Source organism: Manis pentadactyla, chromosome 4 (assembly GCF_030020395.1).
Source record: "Manis pentadactyla isolate mManPen7 chromosome 4, mManPen7.hap1, whole genome shotgun sequence".
NCBI lineage: Eukaryota > Metazoa > Chordata > Mammalia > Pholidota > Manidae > Manis > Manis pentadactyla.
This window is the reverse complement of record NC_080022.1, coordinates 36,728,972-36,749,695: the sequence shown is the minus strand read 5'-3', so window position 1 is coordinate 36,749,695 and position 20,724 is coordinate 36,728,972. Positions and strand designations below refer to the sequence as shown.

Genomic DNA, 20,724 nt, shown 5'->3' with positions numbered 1-20,724 from the left:
TAGGGGCTTCACTAGCACACCCACCTGTACCCTCTCCTCCTTCACTCAACACAGGCCCTCCAGAATGTAAGCTCCGAGAGGTCAACCTAGCCTGTCTCATTTATCTCTGCAGTCCCAGCACCCACCCAGTGCCCGGCCCCTAGAAGAGGCTCCCTTAATATTCACTGAATTAATTGAACACCTTATAAGCAGGATTCCATATGCCAAGAATATAGTCATGAACAAGAGAAAGTACAGCTTTCAGGAAGCCTTTGAGTAGAGGAGACAAAAAAAACCATGACTCCAGGTAGTGTTAATGCTATAAAGTAAAAGGGTGACATGCTAGACAGTGTCAGGGGATGCTGATCAGGGAAGATGACACTGGAGCTGAGTGTCAGAAGCAGAGGGGACAGCTACCACAAAACTGAAGCAGGGACCAGTTTGAGACAATCAAGAAACCAAAGAGCACTTTTGTGGTTGGAGCACCAGGAATAAGACACCCGCAGGATGAGGCTGGAGAGGTGAACACGAGCCATGTCACATAGAGCCTTGTAAGCCACAAGGAGACTGCTTTTTATTTTTGATGGGATGGGAAACCATTGGAAGGTCTTAGGAGAGAAGTGACTGTTTTAAAGAATCACTCTGGCTACTGTATAGAAAATGGACCAGAGGACAGGTGAGGGTGGAAGCAGGGGGCCCAGGGAGGTTCCTGCAGTGTCCAGGTGCAAGGCAGGTGCTTGGCCTGGAGTGTGGTGGTGATGGAATGCAGCGGACACTCACTTGCCGCAGTGCCTGCTGCCCGCTCCTGCCTCAGCAGCACCTGGGCCCCGTGCCTACACACCTGGGCAGCAGATGTGTTTGTGTCAGGGTTCACCACCCCATCAAGCCCAGGAGCCTCAGGATGGGGGCCAGGCTTGGCTGGGCTCTGGCACTGCTCAGCACAGCGCTGGGTGTGGCCAGGCTGGGGCCCCAAGGGCTAGTCAGTGAGCCAGGGAAGGAATGAAGGAGTGTGCCCTCACTGCAGCCCCAAGTCTCGAAGCACAAGGGTATCTGTAACCAATGGGAGAAATGGAGGGGGAGCTGGTGGCTGGGGCAGATAACAGGTGGTTTATGGAACAGTAAGGGGCAAAATAACACCGCAGTTACCAAGAATTGGGGCAATGTCCAGCAACTACCCGGTAACCCTAGTGTAGGTGTTCCTGTGGGTTGGGCCCTGTAGCCAGCCATGAGGTGTGTGGCCTCGTGTCTGCCCTGAGACTGGCCCCACCAAGGCAGGGACACCATCAGTGGAAAGCACAGGTTCTGTGGGGCACCCAACCTAGAGAAAGCCTCTGAGGAAGACATGCACGTGAGGGTGGAGAAAAGCCTAGGGAAGGCAGCTTGCCCTGGAAAGAACCTGAGTAGGCCCAGTGAAGCCATGGTCCTGCCCTGGCCAAGGGCTCCAGCTCAAGAATATGCTGCACAGCAAGCAAAGGGGTTGGGACTGGGGCCAGGGTGGGAGCTCGGGGCTCAGCTAAGCAGAGCCAAGAAGCCTTAGAGCCTGCCACAGACTAGCCACCCTTCCCTGCGCCAGGCAACACAGCCCAGTAAGAGGTGAGCTGGCAGACTCAAGAGGGTAGAGGTGGGACTCTGAGCTGAGACAGCTCACTTCCATTCCAACTGTCAGCCCCCAAACCTCCCTCTCCCTACCCATGGGCCACTGCCTTAGCTCAGGTCTCAGGCCCCCTTCCCTAGATTAGGATTATGGAGCAGCCCCTTTATCCCTCTCCAGGCTCTATGCCTCTAGTCTACTCTCCTTGCTGTACCTTTGTGATCCTTCAAGAGATCCCCGTTGCCCTTGAGAGGACCCAGGTTCCTGAACTGGCCCCACCTACACGTCTGCTGCTTCTCCTGCGCCCATTCAAGACCTCCATCTACCGTTCACCCTGGTCTTTAGGAGTATGGTTCCTTTTCCCTGGGATGTTCTCATTGCCTATCTCTGCCTCTGGGACCCTTCTAGACTCTGCCAGAACCATCTGGACCTTTGAGCACTCTCTAACAGATTGCCTCTCTACCGGGCATGCCTCCCAGGCCTGTGGGCTCCTCTCCCCAGCAGCTCTAGCTCAGGTCCATCACTCCATACTCCCTGCTGCCCTGTGCCCAGCCCTGTGCTGGCCACTGAAGATAAAGATGTGGCAACACATCCCTGCTGTCGAGGACACCCAGTGTGCTAAGGGACGCAAAGTCACCACAGGGCAGACTGGGAGGCAACAGCCCACCTACTCGGGGGCTCAAAGGAAGGAGGGAAGGCTTTCTGGAGAGAGGGATCTGAGCTGGGCCTCAAAGGATTTAATGGGAGGGTGGCAGAAAGGGCATCCTCGACAGAGGGAAGAGCAAAGAAAGGAAGAGAAAGGGCAACGTCCAGCCAAGTAGGGGCTAGTCTTGGTGAGGGGACTAGGAGGTGAGAGCTGGGGCTGCACTGAGCCCAGCTGGGACTGCATCCTGTGGGTGATGGGAACCAGGGGAGGCTTCAGAGCAAGAGGCTGACATGGCTGAAGTGGGGCTTTAGAAGGTCAAGTCTCCAACTCCCAGCCTGGGCCCAGCAAGGACAGCTAGAAAGTATACAGACTAGGAAACTTTCTTGGCTGTTAGTGGGCCTTTGCCCATGCCACACCCACTGGCTGCCACATGGAGGGTCAGGGCAGAGAGGGGAGAGCGGGGAGTAAGGTCCAGATTCTAGGGGTCTGCAGTTCTTATAGGAGGCCAGGGGAGGGGGACATGGAAGCCTCTTGTCTGGGCTGAACATTTCCTCTCCAGGTGGCAGCTGTGCCCTGACAAGTGGGTCTTAGGTCCTCCGGAGCCAGGCAGCAGTCAGGATGGCTGTTTCTCAGAGGTCATCAGTCGCTCCACCTCCCGCATGAACCGCAGACACAACTCTTCCTGCCAGGGAAGGGCCACGCACTGCACGGCCACAGGCAGCCCCACGCTCTTCCTCATGGCCTGCAGGGGACACAGGCATCAGGATGGGAGGCAGGACCCCACTGAGCCCAGGAAGCACCACGGCTGGAGAGGAGGGGCAAGGGCTAGGCCTCAGCCTTTAGGGCTCTTGTGTTAAGGAAGATGGGCAAGGATCCTGCTCATGCTGTTGCCCTCATGGCAGCGAGAGCTGGGGTGCAGGCTTGAGTCCAGGGGGAGGGAGGTCCAGGTAGGGGGTAAGCCAGGCCCCATGGCCTTACCTTCTGCAGCACCTTGTCCCACATATCCCCGAAGTAGCCCCTGTAATGTTCCATCTGGGCCTCGTCCTCGGCAGTCACTGTGGTGACAGGTACCACCCCAGCTGGGAAGTCCAGGCAGTTGTAGAGCACAGTGTAGCTGACAGCCCCTGAGACAGAGCATAGATGGCTGCAGCAGGCTGGCAGGCCTCCGGGCCAGCTGTCCTTTCCAGCCTCAGTATTCTCCCCTGCGAGATGGCACCATACCTCCACAGGCAGGGAGAAGCTGTCCCAGGGCTGAGATCTGAGGGCCTTTGCCCATGTAGCTTCCCCCACCTGGAATGTTGCTATTTTCTTGGCTTATCTAAATCTCACCTGGACGGCAAACACTGTCCCCCTCCCAAACCACAGGCGCTAACTCAGATCTCCAACTGGGATAGCATTAATGACAGGGAGCTCACTCCCTCCTAGGGCATCCCCCAGGACTCCCACCTCTCCAGCCAGCCAGTGACCCCAAATGGCAGGGTCCTCCTCCAGGGTGCAGCCCCTACCCAGGGCACCTCTTCTTCTCCTTCCCAGCAGCCCCTCTGGACACAGGACTGAACTCAGAGCAGAGATGAGACAGGTGGGAGCGTCAGGAGTGTGCTGGGGCAGCAGGCCTCACCTGTGGCCCTGCCTGGGGTGTTCAAGTCCATAGCAGGGCCCAGCATGGGGGTGAGCAGCACATCCAGGTCCAGTGCTCTCCACTGGGCGATCACGGAGTTGCGGTACAGCTGTGGAGGACACCAGCACCCCAACCCATCACAAGGACTCTCCAGGGCAGGGGCTCTGGCTGGACTGGCTCCCTCCTCAGCATCTGCCCCAGGATCCAAACTGCACCACAATGGGGTGGAGGATCTCCAAGCAAAAGGCCTGACTGCTTTTGGGGGGCACTGGCTGTTCCACCTCTGACATGAACTGTAGACCCTATTCTTCCTGACAGGGTAGGACCATGTAGTTCCTGGCCACAGGCACACCAGAGGGATGAAGAGCTTCCAGAACCAGAGCCCTAGGCTCACCCAGCCACCAAGCACAAGCATCCCGCCAGTGAGGGCTGGAAGCAGGGCTCAAGTGGCCCCGTCCAGGAAGGGGAAAGAGGAATGAATGGGACCAATGGCCAGGAGACACCACTGGAAGGGGCCCTGTCCAACTCCACCCCATCCACCTACTCTCATCCAGGGGCCTGGCCTCTCACCTCAATTTCGTGCTGCAGTTCCCAGAGCTTTCCAGCTGACCTGGGTAAAGGAGTGAGGTCAGCAGCCATGATGGTCACAGTCACAGGACCAGCAACATCCGACCCCACTCTACACCCCCAGATTCCATTCCTCCTTGGACCCTTCTCAACTCTATGGGGGCTCTGAGAGGGAAGTAGTATGGGGCCAAAGTTCAAATCCCTGAGTTCATGTCCCATTGAGAAAATCAGGCCCCAGGAGGGGCTCAGGCTGTGACTCCACAGCAGAGCCATGACCAGAACAGGCCCGATTCCTAGTTACCCTTAGGACACAAGAGAACCAGAGCTTTAAAAGGCCCTGCATGACTGGTGATAAGAAAAGGAGCAAGCCCAGAGGACGCCAGGGCCTGAAACGGTGCTGTTCATGCCTTGTTTTCCCCACTCAGGAAGGACCCAGGGCATCTCCGTTCAGCTCAGATCTCCAAGGGCAGCGTCTCTCGTGGGCTCCCCAGAGTCCCTCTGTCCCCTGACTCTTCCTCCCCGTGCCCAGCCAGGTCCATCTTCTCCTCTCCAGCCTCTCCCATCTCATTATCTCCCTCAGACCCTGTTCTCCGGCCAGACCTAGACCCTGCTCGGACAACGTTAAGGCCCCATCTGAAGGCCACAGAGGCTGCCGCCCTGGCTGGGCCACCTCTAGCCTCAGAAGCTTCTTCCCTAGTCTCTTTCTGTCAGAAAACACTTAAACCCAGGTCAAGGGAAGGATTGGGGTGGGAATGGGAGCAGACATCTGGATGTGGGAAATATTCTTACCGAGGCTTTATGCTGGTGAGAAAGGCTGCCAACCTTGGGAGCTGCAAGACAGAGAGTCAGCGACTCAGCTCTGGGCCCAAGTGCTGGCAACGATCTTCTTCAGGCCAAGCCACCCACGCCTCCTCCCTCTGTCCCTCCCCCCTAGGTCCCAGGTTAGCACCCTATTCAGCATGCAGGCTGGCTGAAGATTGCAGAGCAGAAGGAAAGGAGAGGAGTCTGGGTGGGGATCAGAGAGGAGAGGAGGCCAAGCCTTCTCAAACGGAGAGAGGTTACGGGAAGGGGGAAGAGCCCCCGCGGCTCCCTCCCAGCCCGCCCCAGCCCTTCCCCCTTTGGTCCTCACCAGAGGCTTCAGCAGGAAAGCCAGCAGTCGTTTAAACCACCAGGGCAGCTTCAAAACTGAGACCAGGTCCCCCAAGCAGGGGTCCGTGAAATCACCTTTGCTGGGAGACAAAGGGTCCGGTCCAGCACTCTCCTCCCAGGAATCCCTGCTGACTTACTCCCACTCACTGCAATCCCCCAGTCATCTATTCAGTGGTCCTGTCCCCCTCCCTCTTCACCAGACTCCGCTAACCACTGGTCTCCCACCCCTTCATCTGCCTCCTCTCAAACATGTGGCTTCTTTCTGCTGGTCCTTCAGGATGCCTGGGCTCCACCCCACATCCACGGAGGCTCCCCAAGGCAGAACTCCGTGTCTCCCTCCCTGGAAAACTCAGCTCAGAGAAATAAGGACTCAGTGCAACAAATTAGTCACAGGGATGAAAGTACAGCCTGGGGATATAGTCCATAATACTGCAATAGTTTCGTGTGGCGACCCGTGGTAATTACACTTACCGAGCTGAGCATTTCATAATGTATGTAATTGTCAGATCACTATATTGTACACCTGAAGCCAATATAGTACTGCATATCAACTATGTTTCATTTTCAAAAAAAAGGACTCAGTGAGGGCAGCATGTCCCTGGCAAGGGCTTGACGCTGAGGGCACCCTCACTGATGCTGATGCCAGGCTGGAGGCATAAGTGGGGCAATCCAGAGTGGGCCACCGTGACACTTGTCTCTGAGGCTGCCTCTGGCTCTAGTTCCCAGGGAAAGGTCTCAGGCAGCTGATCCTGGGGCCTCATTCCTAGGGCCACAGTGAGGAGGAGCCCCTGATCCTACCACACCACAGACCCAAAGCCCAACATCACTCACAAGTTCTGTAGGAGGCTGTGGCCGCCATCGCTGAACAGCCCACCTGCTGACAGGATCTCCACAGCATGGGATATGTTGCATGGCAGGAAGGGAACCAGCTGCAGGGATTGAGGGGTATAAGGCTCCACTGCTAGAAACCCTTGGCTTCCACATCCCCTGTGCTACCCAGGTGGCCTGAGGACGGACTAGACCCTCACTGGAGCCACAAAGGCAGCCTTGTTGACCAGAGAAGACTGCCTTAACAATGCACATCATGAGAGAAATATGGAGCCACACGAACTTGTCTCAGATGAGCAGACCAAAACCCGGTGGCCTGCCCTCTCAGGGCCCCGGGAAGCTCTGGGCAGCTGTGCACCATGGTCCATGGGTGACGAGGCCCTCCCAATGTGGCACCCAAACATCCTCAGCCTGGGACCGAGTTCATCATCAATCACTTACCCAGTACTCCTGATCAGCCCCCTATATACTGCTCCCACAGGGACCAGCTACACAACATCAGGGTACCAGCATGCCAGGGAGAGGTGGCCGCTGCAGATACCAGCAAGGCTTCCCTGCCTGACGGAGGGGCCGTGCCAGGACTTCTGGGCTCCCGCAGCCGTACCGTATGGCCAGCGGCCTCTAAGCTCTTCTTGGTCTCCAGCAGGGCCCGCTTCATGGCTGGGGTGGGCATGGTATAGTTGTCGGTCTCATAATACCCCACACGCAGGGGTTGAGAGCTTGTGTAGACCTGGGGGCAAAACACAGGAGTCAGAATCAGGTCAGGAGAGGGTGGCCAGAGGCAGGCCTCCCAGAGATCAGAGAAGCTACTCAGCCTCAGACACAGCTGTGAGGCTGCAGCCTGGATGCACTGCAAACTGAGTGCCACTGATGCCAGCTCCTTCTGCCCTTGGCCCTTCCACAAAAACACCTCCACAGAGACTCAGCAGGTGGGGCAGAGCAAGCAAGCATGGCCATATAATGAAATGGAGACTTCAGGTCTAGATGGGCACACAGGCCCAGAGTAGGGCTGAGACTTGCCCAAGGCCACCCGATGCAGCGTGACAAGGCTAGGTCCGGAACCCCATCTCCTGAGCCAAGGCCCTCCAATGCCTGTTTCAAGAATGCAGGTCCTGCATCCCATGATAAACTGTTCCAGACTTCAGAACTGAGACCTCCTCTCCTCCTCTGCTCCTTCTCAGGGCTTCAAGAACCACTGGGTTGTTAGACCATCCTCTGCTGAGAAGGGGGACCTCACTCCACCCTGCCCAGATCTCCCACCTGCCAAGAAACACTGGGCTCTTCCTCAAGTTTAGGGCTTGAAAGAGACTCCTGTTTCTCAGTGCCAGTGGCACAGTCTGGGACCAGAAGGTGGGGCCTTCCTTTAGCAGAGGCTCCTGGAAGCGTTTGAAGCCTCAGGACTGCCACATGCAGGCAAGGGCTCCACCTGGTGGCCTTCTGCGGAGCAGCAGCTGACGCTGGCCGCAGGTAGGGTGGGTGGGAGGTCGGTTTTCAGGAGGTGGGGCCTCCAAGGCCTGCCCACACTGCCTGGGGGCTGCTCTAGGGCCCGGAGCACCGTGACAAGCCTACCCACCCCATGTCTTCCCCCACCACCCCTGCTCACCTCCTCATTGAAGGGCAGTGGGGGCACAGTGGGGTCTAAGCGGAACATGTCCTCACACAGCAGCGCTCGCAGGCACAGTGCCAGGCTCTCCACGTCCCGGGCCATGGGGCCAACTGAGAGCTGTACTGTAGGGAGAGGAGGGGAGGGAAGAGAGATCACCCAGCCCCCGTGGCGCTGGCGCTGGGTCCAAGCAAAGGCTGGCCGCGGCCCAGGAGTGTGAGCAGACAGGAGACAGGAAATCAGACCTGGAGTAGCCTGGGAGCCAGTTCCCAAGAGGCTGGGGCAGAGGTGGATCAGGTAGAAACTCCCCCACCTGCCACTCCTCCAGAGCCCTGAGGGAACCACAGACCTCACCTGCCACCTGTCCATGGACACAACCCTTCAGGCCACTCTTGCTGGAGAAGAAACAGAGGATGTTGGAAGCAGGAAATGGCCACTCTCTGCCCAACCCCACACCCAGAGAGCAGTTCAGAACCCTCACCACTTTAAAAACCAGGAACCAGGGGCAGCGGTGCTGTGACACTCCCTCCCAGTAAAACCCCAATGAGGCAATCCCCACCTGGAGCCCAGAGAGGTTAGAAGCTAGGCCCAGGTCACACAGCAAGAGGCCCAGAAGCTCCCTCTAACCACCATATACACTGTACCTGAGGCGGTTCCCCGTTGGCTTGAGGCCACAGATGCCACAGAAGGCAGAGGGAAAGCGGATGCTGCCTCCGATGTCGGAGCCTAAGCCCAGGGGGGAGCCTCCAGCCCCAATGAGGGCCCCCTCGCCCCCTGAGGAGCCACCTGGACTCTTGGAGGACTTCCATGGGTTCATGGTCTGGCCGAAGAGTGGGTTACTGCAGTCATAGCTGGAGGGAGCAGGAATGGGTGAGCCCACGTCACACTGATACCAGTGCCCCTGCCCCCATCCCGCACCCCAGACCCAACCTGAACATGGACTGGGGGATGTTGGTGTGCACGAAGGGCACAGCACCCTGCAGCTTCAGCACCTGCACCACCACGCTGTCACATTCTGCTGGTATCCCTTGGTTCTGGCTCAAGCCCAGTGTTGAATCCTGACCCTAGAGGAGGGAAAGGTGCCACAAGGGATGTGCCCAATGAGTCAGAGTCCCTTAGCAGCACAGGGCCACACCACCCCCATCTCACAGGCCAAGGCCAGGCATACCCACCGTATCCTCTCAGGCCTCTGGACCTGACACCTCTCTGAAGGCCCAGGGTGACCCAGACACAGACCGGGCTGGGTAGAGGGGAGGGACAGATGCTGAGGCCCGATGCCAAGGCAGGGCATACCTTGCAGCTGAAGCACTCCTTAAGGCTCACAGGGACACCATAGAGCAGGCCCTGTCTGGGTGCCTGGGACAGCTGAGTTTCACAGTCGGCCAGGTAGGTGGTCACACAGTTGGTTCTTTTGTTCACCTCCCATGCCTGGGCAAGGCAGAAATGGACACAGAGCATGGGGAAGTTGGGCCTTTTCTTTTTTAAACTGTGGTAGAATATACATAACATTGGCCTTTTAAAGTATACCCAGGGATGTATCACAAATAAAGTACACCCAGGGAAGGGTAACCAGCTACATGGTCCAGAGCCAAGAGCACAGAGAATAGCCTCGGACCCAGAACCCATCTCATCGGGGACATCTGACCCAGCCGCACCCTGGCTGCCTCTGGCCTTCAGCCTCAAGATGGAAGAGAGGGTAATCCTAGGGCCAGGACACTTAAAAGAGCAAGATACTGACCTCAGATGACCCCCAGAGGGGATGGGCTTGGAGAATGACCCGTGGCCACTCTACCTCCTCCTCCAAGCTGTGAACTTGGCCAGCAAGGCAGGCAGGAACCAGACAGGGACAGATCCCCATCTCGGGTCACACAGGGAGGGAGTCAGCAGTCGGCACAGAGCAGGATGAGACCAGACTCCAGCCTCCCAGAGCCTAGCCTGCTCTCTCCTGCCCCACACCTGGCCCACGCCTGATGCAGCCAAGCCTCCCCTCTCCCAGGAGCTCCTGAATCTGATCATGAAGTCACGTGGAGGAGTGACTGACTGATACCAGAGTAAGCAGGGTGGGAGCTGGGCTAAAAAGAATAACTTGACTAACAGTGGCTGTCTGCCATGCCCCCAGCATCCTGCAAGATGGAAAGGGGAGGGTGGGCCAGGCATGGCTTCCACAAACACCCTGTTCCTGTGAAGCACCACGGAAAAATGGGTGTGGGCCCTGTTGCCACACTCAGGCACATGAGCTCTGTCTCCAGCTACCCAAGGCAGGAAGCGGAGAGGCCAATCTGTACCCAGAATGTTTTCCTGGGGCTGATTAGGAAGGGCAGGAACTTTTCAGGGACCTAGAAAGAGCAACACAGCATCTGATGAGACTGTCTTGTCTTCTTTAGTGCGCCCAGCCCAGGGGCTGCCAGTCCCTTCTCCACAGTCGGTCTCTCTCCCCCACCAGCTTCAGTTGCTCACACCACTATCAGGCACACACATCAGCCACCCTCACACTCACGTCCACCTGCTCAGTGGTCACACTATCACACACTCTCAAGAAATCACGACAAGAAACATTCAAAATGCACAATTCTTCCTTTCATTTCATTTCAAACATATTTCTTAAGCACTTATTATATGAAAGACACAGTGTTCCAACTGAACAAACAGAAAAACACAGACTCGTAAACACAGGCAACAAACTAGTGGTTGCCAGAAGGCAGGAGGTAGGAGGATGGGTGAAATAGGTGAAGGGCTTATGAGATACAAATTTCCAGTTATAAAATAAATTAGTTACAGGGATGGAAATACAACATGGGGAATGTAGTCAATAACATTGTAATAACTTGGAACAGTGACAGAGGGTAACTACGTCTATTCCGTGAGCACGTCACAATGTATATAATTGACAAATCACTATGTTGTACTCCTGAAACTAATATGACATTATATGTGAATTATACTTCAGCTAAAATGAAAAAATTAATTAATTAAAAAGAAAAGAGAAACAGAATGTTCAGAGCTAGGGTGTAAAGACAAATAATACAAGCACTGTCCACACAAAGACCACATCTGATATGGGAGGGAGAAAGATAAGCAAGCCTTGTTTTGCAGTGAGAAATGTGCTGTTAGAAAGTAAGCCCTGAAGACGAAACTCTACCTTAGGCCTGGCAGGGAAGAGCATCAGAGGGGCTTCCTGGAAAAGGGGAACCCCTCTGAGCTCTGAAGGCTCAGCCAAGGGAGCCAGCTACCCTGAGCAGGCGAAGAAGAGGGAGGGGAGCCTTCCAGGGTAAGGGAACCTGCACAAGCCGTGCAGAGCATGGCAGGCCCTGGGCCCCAGGGAACCGCCAGAGCTGAGGTGCTGATGCTCAAGTTCCAGGCCTTGGCCAAACAGGACCCTGAAATCTGAGGAGACGATCAGAGCCTCAAGAACTGGAGACCTGAGAGGGCAGCTGGCCAGGAGGCTGGCACCTGGTCATGAGGGAGATGGTGGTGGAGGCCCAGGTGGCTGCAGGGGGATGGGGACAAGAGGGTGGACTGGAGAGAGCTTAAAGGAAGGGAACAGACTAGACTTGGTGTCCGATGGCGTGGGGTGGGAGGGAGAAGGAAGTCTGGGCTGAAAGCCAGGTTTCTAGCTAAGACAGCAGGCCCAGTGTCCCCCCTCCACAGACATACAGTCAGTCTCATCCCCTCTCCCTCTTCCTCTCTCTCTCTCTCACACACACACACACACACACACACGCGCGCGCGCGCAGATACACACACGCAGCTCTGGCTCCTTCCCCACCTGGCAGCCCTTGGCACTGTTGTCCCACTGTGGCCTTCAGAGGGACCAACTCCAGGCCAGGTTTTCCCCATAGCCTGTGCAGAAAGAGGGAGGAGGAAGGAGCCAGAGGATCACAGGGCTCTTACCTTTCCCACGTAGGTTGAGAGCACAGCCTCAGGGGACAGCTCCCCCTGGTGTAATTTCTGCACCAGTTGAGACAGGGGCAGGGCCAGCAGCGCCTCCGAGTCCAGGTCAGGGTTCTGGGGGGACACCCCAGATCAGTCCCTCACTTCCCGCAGGCCCCACATGCCTACAGCAGACACGTGCAGCCATCGCCCTGAAGTCCCCACACCTGCTCAAGCAGATGCTCAGTCACAGGCCAATCAATCCATGACAGACAGAAACATGGCCCAGCCTGGTAGGCCCTTTCCACCTGTGGACAGTGCAGACATATCTTCTAGAAGCTTATCAGAGGGGGTACCCCGGGAGAGGCCAATCTCAGGCTGATTATTAAACCATTACAAACCATGTCAGACACCATGCTGGTATACTCTGTATTTTGATTTAATCTTACTACCATTACCTTTGCACAGGTAAAGAAACTGAGGCTCAGAGAGGGGAAGCACCCTGCTTAGGACCGTACAGGTAAACTATAGTTCTCTGCCCACTCAGCACAGGCTGGCCACTGGCTGTCCACCTGCACTTAACCATCTAACCCCTGGCAGGGGAGGGTGAAAACAAGAAGACCCTGTCCTGGGTAGCTGAGGCCACAGCCAGGATGTTTTTATTCATTCCACAGATATGTATTAGGTGCCTCCTCTGTACCAAGCACCACACTAGGCATGGGGAAACAGCAGTGAACAAAAAAGGCATGTCCACGTTTTGGGGAGCTTATACAAGGTACAAGGTTCAGAGGTGGGCAGATAATAAGTAAACAAATAAGAATTTGAGACAATGAGAAATAAAATAAAACTGGTGCAGTGAAAGGGCAACACAAAGGTAGAGAGTGGTCAGAGAAGAGCTCTCTGAATGAGCCGGGATGTTTGATCAGACACCTGACTGCCAAGCCTCGAAGGCCCCCAGTCTCTGGGGTCAGCCCCTGCCTGCAAACACTAGCCTGCTTCCTCCTCAAGGGTATTGGGCCAATCAGTAAACACGGCTAGAGGAGGACCTGAGTCATGGCCACCACCTCTCACCCTGACTCTCCTCTGCTCTTGCCAAGGGCATCAGGGGCCTCCTTGTTGCCAAATTTCACAGACAGTTGGTGCTTTATTTTGTTCCATGTCTCACTGAGGCATTCAAAGGTACTGACACCACACATTGGCTCTTTCCAATTCCCTATTGAGCACGGAGACACTACCCTCTCTGGTTTTCCTCCTGCCCTCTGCTACTTCTGTCACCCACTTACTCAGTTGGTCAACAAACACGTTCTGAGCACCTACTATGTGCTGAGTTAAAACAGACAAGTCCCTGCTTTCAGAGAGCCTTTATTTCAAGGAAATAAACAAGTGAACATATAATGGACATATCACGGGAAGACCTGAGGTGGAAATGACAGAGGACTGACTCAGATGGGATGCTCAGGCCTCCCTAAGGAGGCGACATTTCAGCTGTGATCTAAAAAATGAAAAGGAGCTAGATGTGGGGAAAGACAAGGCTCTTGAGCTTCCTCTGGGCAGCTCTTCTCCCCTCTGACGCTGGGAAAAATTCCTTCTTGGGGCATCCACCCAGGCTCTCCATCCAACCCATGGCCTCCCGACCCTCCGCCCAGCCTGACCCAGCTGAGCTCCCACTGGCCATGTGGCTATTCCCACAGCTGTCTACCTCTCAGTATCCACCCCCTCAGCTCCCTACTCCCCCACTTCCCACGGGCTCCTCCTCCATGTACCCACTCAGGGAGGGTGCAGATATCCATCCAGGTGAAAAAAATCATCCTGGACTCCCTCCTCTCCCTCCCTGACATCATCCGTCACCAAGCTCCCCAGTGGCTCTGGAAAACAGCCACCTCTCTGTCCCATCTACCAAGCTCCTCATGGGTGCTCAACCTTTCCCTCCTTTCTCACCCAGGGGCCACGTAACTGGCTGCCCCACCCAAGCCTTGCCCCTCCTACCCACCCTTCTCATCAGGCCAGACAGTGCACAGCCCAATCAGGCCTTGCCTCTGCTCTTAAGATCCAGACACAACACAGGCCTCAGAGCACTTCCAGGAGATGCTTCCAGGGTGCCGTCCTGTCAGACTCCTCGCCCCGCTCACTGCCACACGGCCCATACCCACCCACCACACCCCAGAGCTGAGCGCCCTCCGCACACATGCACCACACAGCCTGGATACCCCCCTCAGTACCAGGAACACCCCACACTCTTCCCTTAATTTGTGAAAAGGATACTTACCTGGGATTTTTAAAAAATAATACAGGGAGCTACTACAAAGAAGAAAAAAGTGGACCAGGATCTCTCCCTACATACACTAGGTAATCCTTCATGAAGTAATTTTTTTAAAGGTATACAAAGTGAAAAATGAACGTTCCTCCCCACCCTCTGGCACCACCCTGCCCAGTTCCTCTTCTGAAAAGTAAACCACGGTTAATAGTTTCTGATGAAACCTTACAGGAAAACAGTAATGGTTATGAAAAGCCCACAATGTATATAATTGTTTATGTATAGTCTATTTTTGCACAAAGGGATCATCCTAGTTACACAGTACTATACCTTGCCGTTCTTTACCTTACAATGAAAACAGCAAGATTGCTTTATTATTTTTTCTGATTCTATATTTATATATGTGCTCATTGTAAAAAAAAAAAAAAGCCTAACGATATGGAGAGAAAGTAAAAATCACCAGAAAGCCCACCACATTAAGATAAATACCACCAGCAGCCTGGCCGCCACCGCTTCCCACCTCACTACAAGGTGCCCACAAAGCCCTGTGCACCTCAGCTAGAAGCTATCAGCATGCTCCTCTCCATCCTCAGCCCAAATTTTAATTCCTTCCTATGTTCTTTTGTGGTGGCAGTTAATGACACTATTGCTAACAGCTATTTTTAAGTCTTCAACTGGTTATCAGCTGAAACATCTTCTCTTTTCACAAGATACCAAAGTTAAGTCTGCACCTCCAGGAGGCCAGTCTGTGACTGTGGGAGAAATTCCATTTGTGTGGAGAATTTAGGAAAGTGTACAGATAACTTCTTAACCAAGAACGTGGCCACCCTGTATGCACGCTTATTCAAGGGAAAGATACTAGAGCTGTCACTGAATCATCACCCCTCCTCTCTGTTTTTCTCCTTCTGAGTCACCAACTGAGGCAGGGCAAGGGCATGGGACAAGCAAGATGATTTATTTTTCCTGCCTAAGATGAAAAATGCCAGATATAAACAATATAGCAAGAACAAGAAGGACTCCATCTTAAAGCTAAAATTCCATCTTAAAAACCAGGGAGTTAGGAGGTAAGATTCCTAACATATTTTATGGTATCAGCCAATAACCTACCCTCTCTTAAGGCAGGGCGAGCAGTCTTAAATGATATGTCCCCACTGCTTGAGGGTAACCACTATCTTAGAGAAGAACAGGATCAAGAAATTTCTTGTGTTAAATTATCTTACAGAATATCTAAAGGGAAAACTATGTTTGGTGACATAATGTCTTGCACTGGAAAGAGGCATGATAAGACCACATCAAGCCTACTCTCCACCCACCCCTACCCCTGCCTTTTGCCCCATTCTTGAAATCCTTAAAAGACAGAATCCCAAATAGCAGCAGACTCAGAGACTCCAAGAAGGAACTAGTGGTTACCAAAGGGGAGGGGTGTGGGAGGGCGGGTGGGGAGGGAGGGAGAAGGGGACTGAGGGGTATTATGTTTAGTACACATGGTGTGGGGGATCACGGGGAGAACAGTGTAGCACAGAGCAAGCACATAGTGTATCTGTGGCATCTTGCTGCACTGATGGACAGTGACTGCATTGGGGTATGGAGGGGGACTTGATAATATGGGTAAATGTAGTAACCACATTGTTTTTTCATGTGAAACCTTCATAAAAGTGTATATCAATCATACCTTAATAGAAAAAAAAAAAAAGAGAGAATCGCAAGCCCTTAAACATGCCTCCTCTCGGAGGTTGCTCGCACTCCTGTCTGACTGTTTATTGTCTTATATCAAATAAACTTTTTTCTTGCATACACTGATTGCACTTGTGTTTGAACTCTTTTCCGTGACAAAGATAAGAACTCTTCAACCTCCACCTCTGGTGGTAAATGTCTTCGTCATTTTTCTGTTTCGTTCAGCTTTCTAGACGTAAGCACAAGTCTTCATAATCTCTGTCCTATTTCAGACAAGTAGGGAAGGGCTACTGAGATCTCTGATTTGGGCTTGCAAGGTCCCATTGCCTGGGTGACCCAGACAGGACTGCAGCTATAAGTACCATTATGCTCTTTAGAAGCCTGCCCGAAAATCTCCTCTTCGCCTTTGGAAAGTTCTCAGAACATAATCTCATTCCATCAGGTGTTCTGTGGCTCGCCCAAATCCTGGGGTGGCTTAATTCCCACACCATGCGGATTCAAACAGACCCTGGACACCAGGTGACCCTGGCTTCAGGTGGCAAAAGATCTACCCTATGCTGAGCTGGAGTTCATTGAACTTTCCCTTCTTTCTCTGCTCTTCCTTGCTCTCTACGCCCTTCATGGCTGCTGCCATTTACTACTACTCTCAACCTAATGAATTCCTTCCCTCCCTCCACTCATCTGACCTGTTTGTGAATTCTTTCTTGATCAGAATCAAGAACCCTCTCCTGGGCTGAGGTCTCACCAAGCATGCAGGGAGATGTCCCCAGCTTGGATTGCCCAGTAACACAACTGTTCTAATTTCAGGTATCCTAAATTGTCTTTTTTATTTTCCCTCCCAGTTTTTAGCACTTCTGCTCTATTTCAAGATATTCCTCCATTTGATTATGCAGGCCACTGATATTTGTCTCAACAATAACCATGCTGTCCTTCGATTCACCCAGTGAATCATTTAGTTTTAAAGTCATGTTCAAAGTGGGCTTGGAGAAGGCCGAGAGATGGAACTGCAGGTCAGATGCAGTTGAAGGAGGTGGCATGTGGAAGACCAGTAGGACTTTGTCTTAAGGGGTTGTAAGCGATGTGGCAAAAAAGCATTCAGGGTACCTTTGCAAGGGCAAAGGCACAGAGGCAGGAGCCGGTGTTAGTCCTATTCCTCCAGCCACAGCATCCTACTAATAGTGGTCCTCTCTTCAATGTAGAAGGTATATTAAAACGTATTTGGGGGGAGGGTGGAAAAAAAACAAAGGATTGTTATAGGTTAAGCCCACATGGTCAAGAGTTACCAGAAATATACCTGGCTCTAGAGTTGCTCTAGAGTCTAGAGAGAGATGGGCCATTTTGGGGTGATTTAGGAGGTGCTTAGGATTGAGTCTCCCTGCTCAAGCATTGCCTTCAAACACCTGGAGGTACCTGGGCTCCAAACTCACCTTTGTCCAGACTCTTATCAGGTGGAACCTGTACTACAAGCTGCTGTAATTCTCCCAGAGCCTGTCCAGGGCCCTGCTCACCTCATTGCTATTCAGGGCTGGGCTGAAAAAGCCCAAAAGAAAAAAGGCTGCTAACACAGCCTCAAAATTCACCGTCCCTGAAAGACAAATCCCATATGATTTCACTTATTTGTGGAATATAAAAATAAAGCAAAACAGAAGACAGCAGTAGACCCTTAGACACTGAGAAGGGACTAGTTGTTACTAATGGGGAGAGGCTGGGGTGGGGGAGGGGAAGGTGAAGGCGATAAAGGGGCACGATAATTCACAATCACAATATAAGTTGGTCATGGGGACAGTAGTACAGCAGGGAGAACAGTTAATGATTCTGTAATATCTTACTACATTGACAGTAACTGCACTCGAGGAGGTGAGGATTTAATAATATGGGTAATTATTGAACCATTGTGTTGCTTGAAACCAACATAAGATTGTATATCAATGATACTTTAATTTTTAAAAATTAAAAAAAATATATATATATATAAAATGCAAGTCACACATATGAGCCATGTGGGTAATTTGACATTTTACAGAAGTCACATTAAAAAAGTAAAAATCAGTGAAAAAAAAAAAAATCACCTCCCTTGCTGGAGTCACCCAGTGACTCCAGAGCCAAGCACAAAGGGCCTTAGGGCAGGGAGGGAGAAGGAGCTTGTCCCTCCTTCCAAGGCTGGGGATGCACTCAGCTAAAATGCTGACTTCCTAGGTCCTGAGGCCTACAAAGACACTGTTATCCAGAACCCATCCCTTTGATGATTCCTCAAAATAGTGGGAGTTCATTTCTTCTCCAACGTTATTGGAAAATCGAAAGTAGATTTATCTTCATCCTCACTACAAGAGCCAAACATCGGTATTCTGAGCCTAGGCCCTCTTGACCCAGGGAGGGTGTATAAACACATTTATGTATTTCAGGGATAAAACTTCTACCCTGAAAGACTCTGTTCTTAAAAATATCAGAAGGCAGTTGCTCCAGAGGGAAAGTGGGTAGATGCTGATGCTTGCTGCTGAAGTGAAGGGAGCCCCACCCTTCTACCACCTAACACCCTTGCCAGCCAGTGGGTTTCTTGCCACTAGGAGAGTTCCGTAGGCAGAAACTGTGGGCAGGGATCTTTGCGGCTGCCCCCACACAGCTCTTGAAACTGGCAGAACTCAGCTGGCTGCACAGAAGGGCTTGGGGCCTCAGGAGCAGCCAAGAGCCTCCAGGCTGAGCTGGGAATTCAATGTAAGGCCCTCTGAGGAGGACAACTAGGAGCTCAACCAAAGGAAGAGGACAAGACAGAGAAGAACCTGGGTTCAAGTAAGGAAATGGCCAGTTTGGATTGCACCCTAAAAACATCAGCCAACTTAATGAGTTGAGGCTGGAACCAGATACATTTCTATATAAATCAATAAATAAATATGACATATTCTGGCCTGTCATAGTATGGAATAAATTCATACCATTGCATCCTGCCAAAACCTCACCCTAGTCAAGGCCCCATCCTGGGCCTGCATCCAAGGTCCAGTTTCCCTTTCTAATATCTCTACCCTACTCTTCACTGGAATGAGGCTGTATAGTCTTGCTGAGCATCTAGGTTCTAGTTCTGCCCTAACTCAAAAATCACTTGCTGCAGCTAAGCATCTGCTAAATGCAATTTCCTGTGACTCCCTGTCTCCCACCCTGCCCAGTCCTGCAGTCCCCATCACCTGGAATGCCTTCCCACCTGTCAGATCTAAATCCTATCAAACACATACTCCCACAAACACTCACAGCAAGTCTTTCTTCTCTCAGGACTTCAGAACAACTATTTTGTACTTTGTCCACTATTTTGGCTTCCGAGTCCAGTGTCTCATACCTCTGAGGGAAACCTCCCTCTCTAAGCCCCTCAGCAGCCCCCACTTACACAATGAACTTATACAGAGAGAGAAAAGCTTGTTGATGGGTTGTCCAGGGAAGGGCTGAATCTAATCCTGTTCATAGAAGGGGCCTGACAGGTGGAGATGCTGGCAGGAGCTGGGGAGACTTCCATTCCAGCCTGGCTCTGCTGAACAACACTCCCTGTGTGCTTGCACAACTCCCTCTCTGGCCCCCTCTTGGGATCCTCACGCACAAATCAGTGGGTCTGAACTGTAGGCTTCCAATTTCCGTGATCCCACCTGTGATTCCAAAGTCCTGTACCCGAGCATCCTATTGGCGCCCACGCTTGCGGTTTAGGGTCCTAACAATCGAAGGTTCACTGGCACAAAGCAAAGCTGTGTGCGCTAATAGCCTTCCACAGCCTGCCCTGTCCCTTGCGTTTCCCTTCCTCCCTTTGGCACCACCTGGCTCCGAAGGGCACAGAATGCATTAGGAGGAGGAAGGGTTCCCAGAGTTAAACCTTTGCTGCCCACACACCTGCGCAGGCTGCCACCCGCGCAGCCCACCACCTGCCCCTCTGCGCTCCAGGGCCGCTGGAAGTACTGCTGGGGGTACCCCCAGCCCAGCGCCCTCCGTGCCCTGCGGTCACCTGGAGCCGGAAGTGCTGCGCCGCCTTGTCCATGGTCTCTAGGGCCGCGTGCTGCTTCTGGCGTGCCCGGGCCACCGCTCTGCGCGCCGGCCGGCGACCGGACCAGCGCAGAGCCACGGCCGCCACCACCAAGCAGCCGACCAAGGCAGCCCCGGAGGCGCCTGAGAGCGCGGCCCACAGTTCGTCCAGCTCCATGGTGTCCTGCCGCGGTCCACTGCGAAGAGCGCTAGATGCAAGACCTGCACGCGGGCAGTCCGCCGCAAAACCCGGCCTGGATCAACCCAGGATCCCGCACCCGCCCGAGTGGGCGGGGCGGGAGGAGCGCTGCGCCGCTGTAGGCCCGCGAGGAGCACGCGATAGTCTGGCAGCCGGTCCACCGCCAACGGCGTGCAACCGTCAAAGTCAAGCTCTGCAGCAGGGCTGCCTCCGCTCCCCAAGACTTCCTGAGCTGGGCCAGGCGGAGCAGGAGGGACGGGAGACGCACGTGCTTCCGTGGGCGCCCTCGAAACCACGAGCGCAGCAGCGGTTCGCCGCCGCCGCCGCCCGGCCAGCCCTCCACCCATCGCACCGCAGAGCCCCAACTCCCTCCCGGGATTCGCGGCTCAGCCAGAGCCGCCTGCGGGAAAGCCGGCCTAGAGGGAAAGCCGGCCTAGAGGACCTGGAGCAGCAACAGACCGGGCTCGCGGACCTGCAAATAGCAGCTCTCTTGGAGAAACCTTCCTCAGGGCGTGCACCGCAGGGCACCCACCTGTCCCCTGCAGCGGCGCCAGCTGGGCGATGAGCACAGGAAGTCCCTCTCGGGACACTCACCTGCTGCTCCCAACTGTGGGACCCCGTGTCTCTTGCCTTGGTTGGGAAGGAAAAACGGAGTAACAAGACATGCTTTGGTGAAAATGCAGAGATCGTGCTGCATAAACCCAAAGAGCCTTGGATATTGGGCCCTTGGGCTGAACAGCCCATGGGGAAGCC

At 53.7% G+C, this 20,724-nt stretch overlaps 1 protein-coding gene across 1 annotated transcript; it reads right to left on the bottom strand.

Moving 5' to 3' along the window:
* Nucleotides 1–528: 528 nt before the first annotated feature.
* Nucleotides 529–20,190, bottom strand: FAAH (fatty acid amide hydrolase). The gene is made up of 15 exons (XM_036892899.2): nt 19,756–20,190; nt 11,873–11,986; nt 9,275–9,409; nt 8,912–9,045; nt 8,626–8,832; nt 8,336–8,376; nt 7,982–8,106; nt 6,983–7,108; nt 6,382–6,479; nt 5,531–5,630; nt 5,191–5,231; nt 4,405–4,444; nt 3,835–3,943; nt 3,195–3,340; nt 529–2,958 (listed from the first exon to the last, which is right to left on the bottom strand). Exons 1-15 carry the CDS (start codon nt 19,948–19,950, stop codon nt 2,830–2,832), a joined length of 1,740 nt encoding a protein of 579 aa, XP_036748794.1. The 5' UTR covers nt 19,951–20,190; the 3' UTR covers nt 529–2,829.
* Nucleotides 20,191–20,724: the final 534 nt, after the last annotated feature.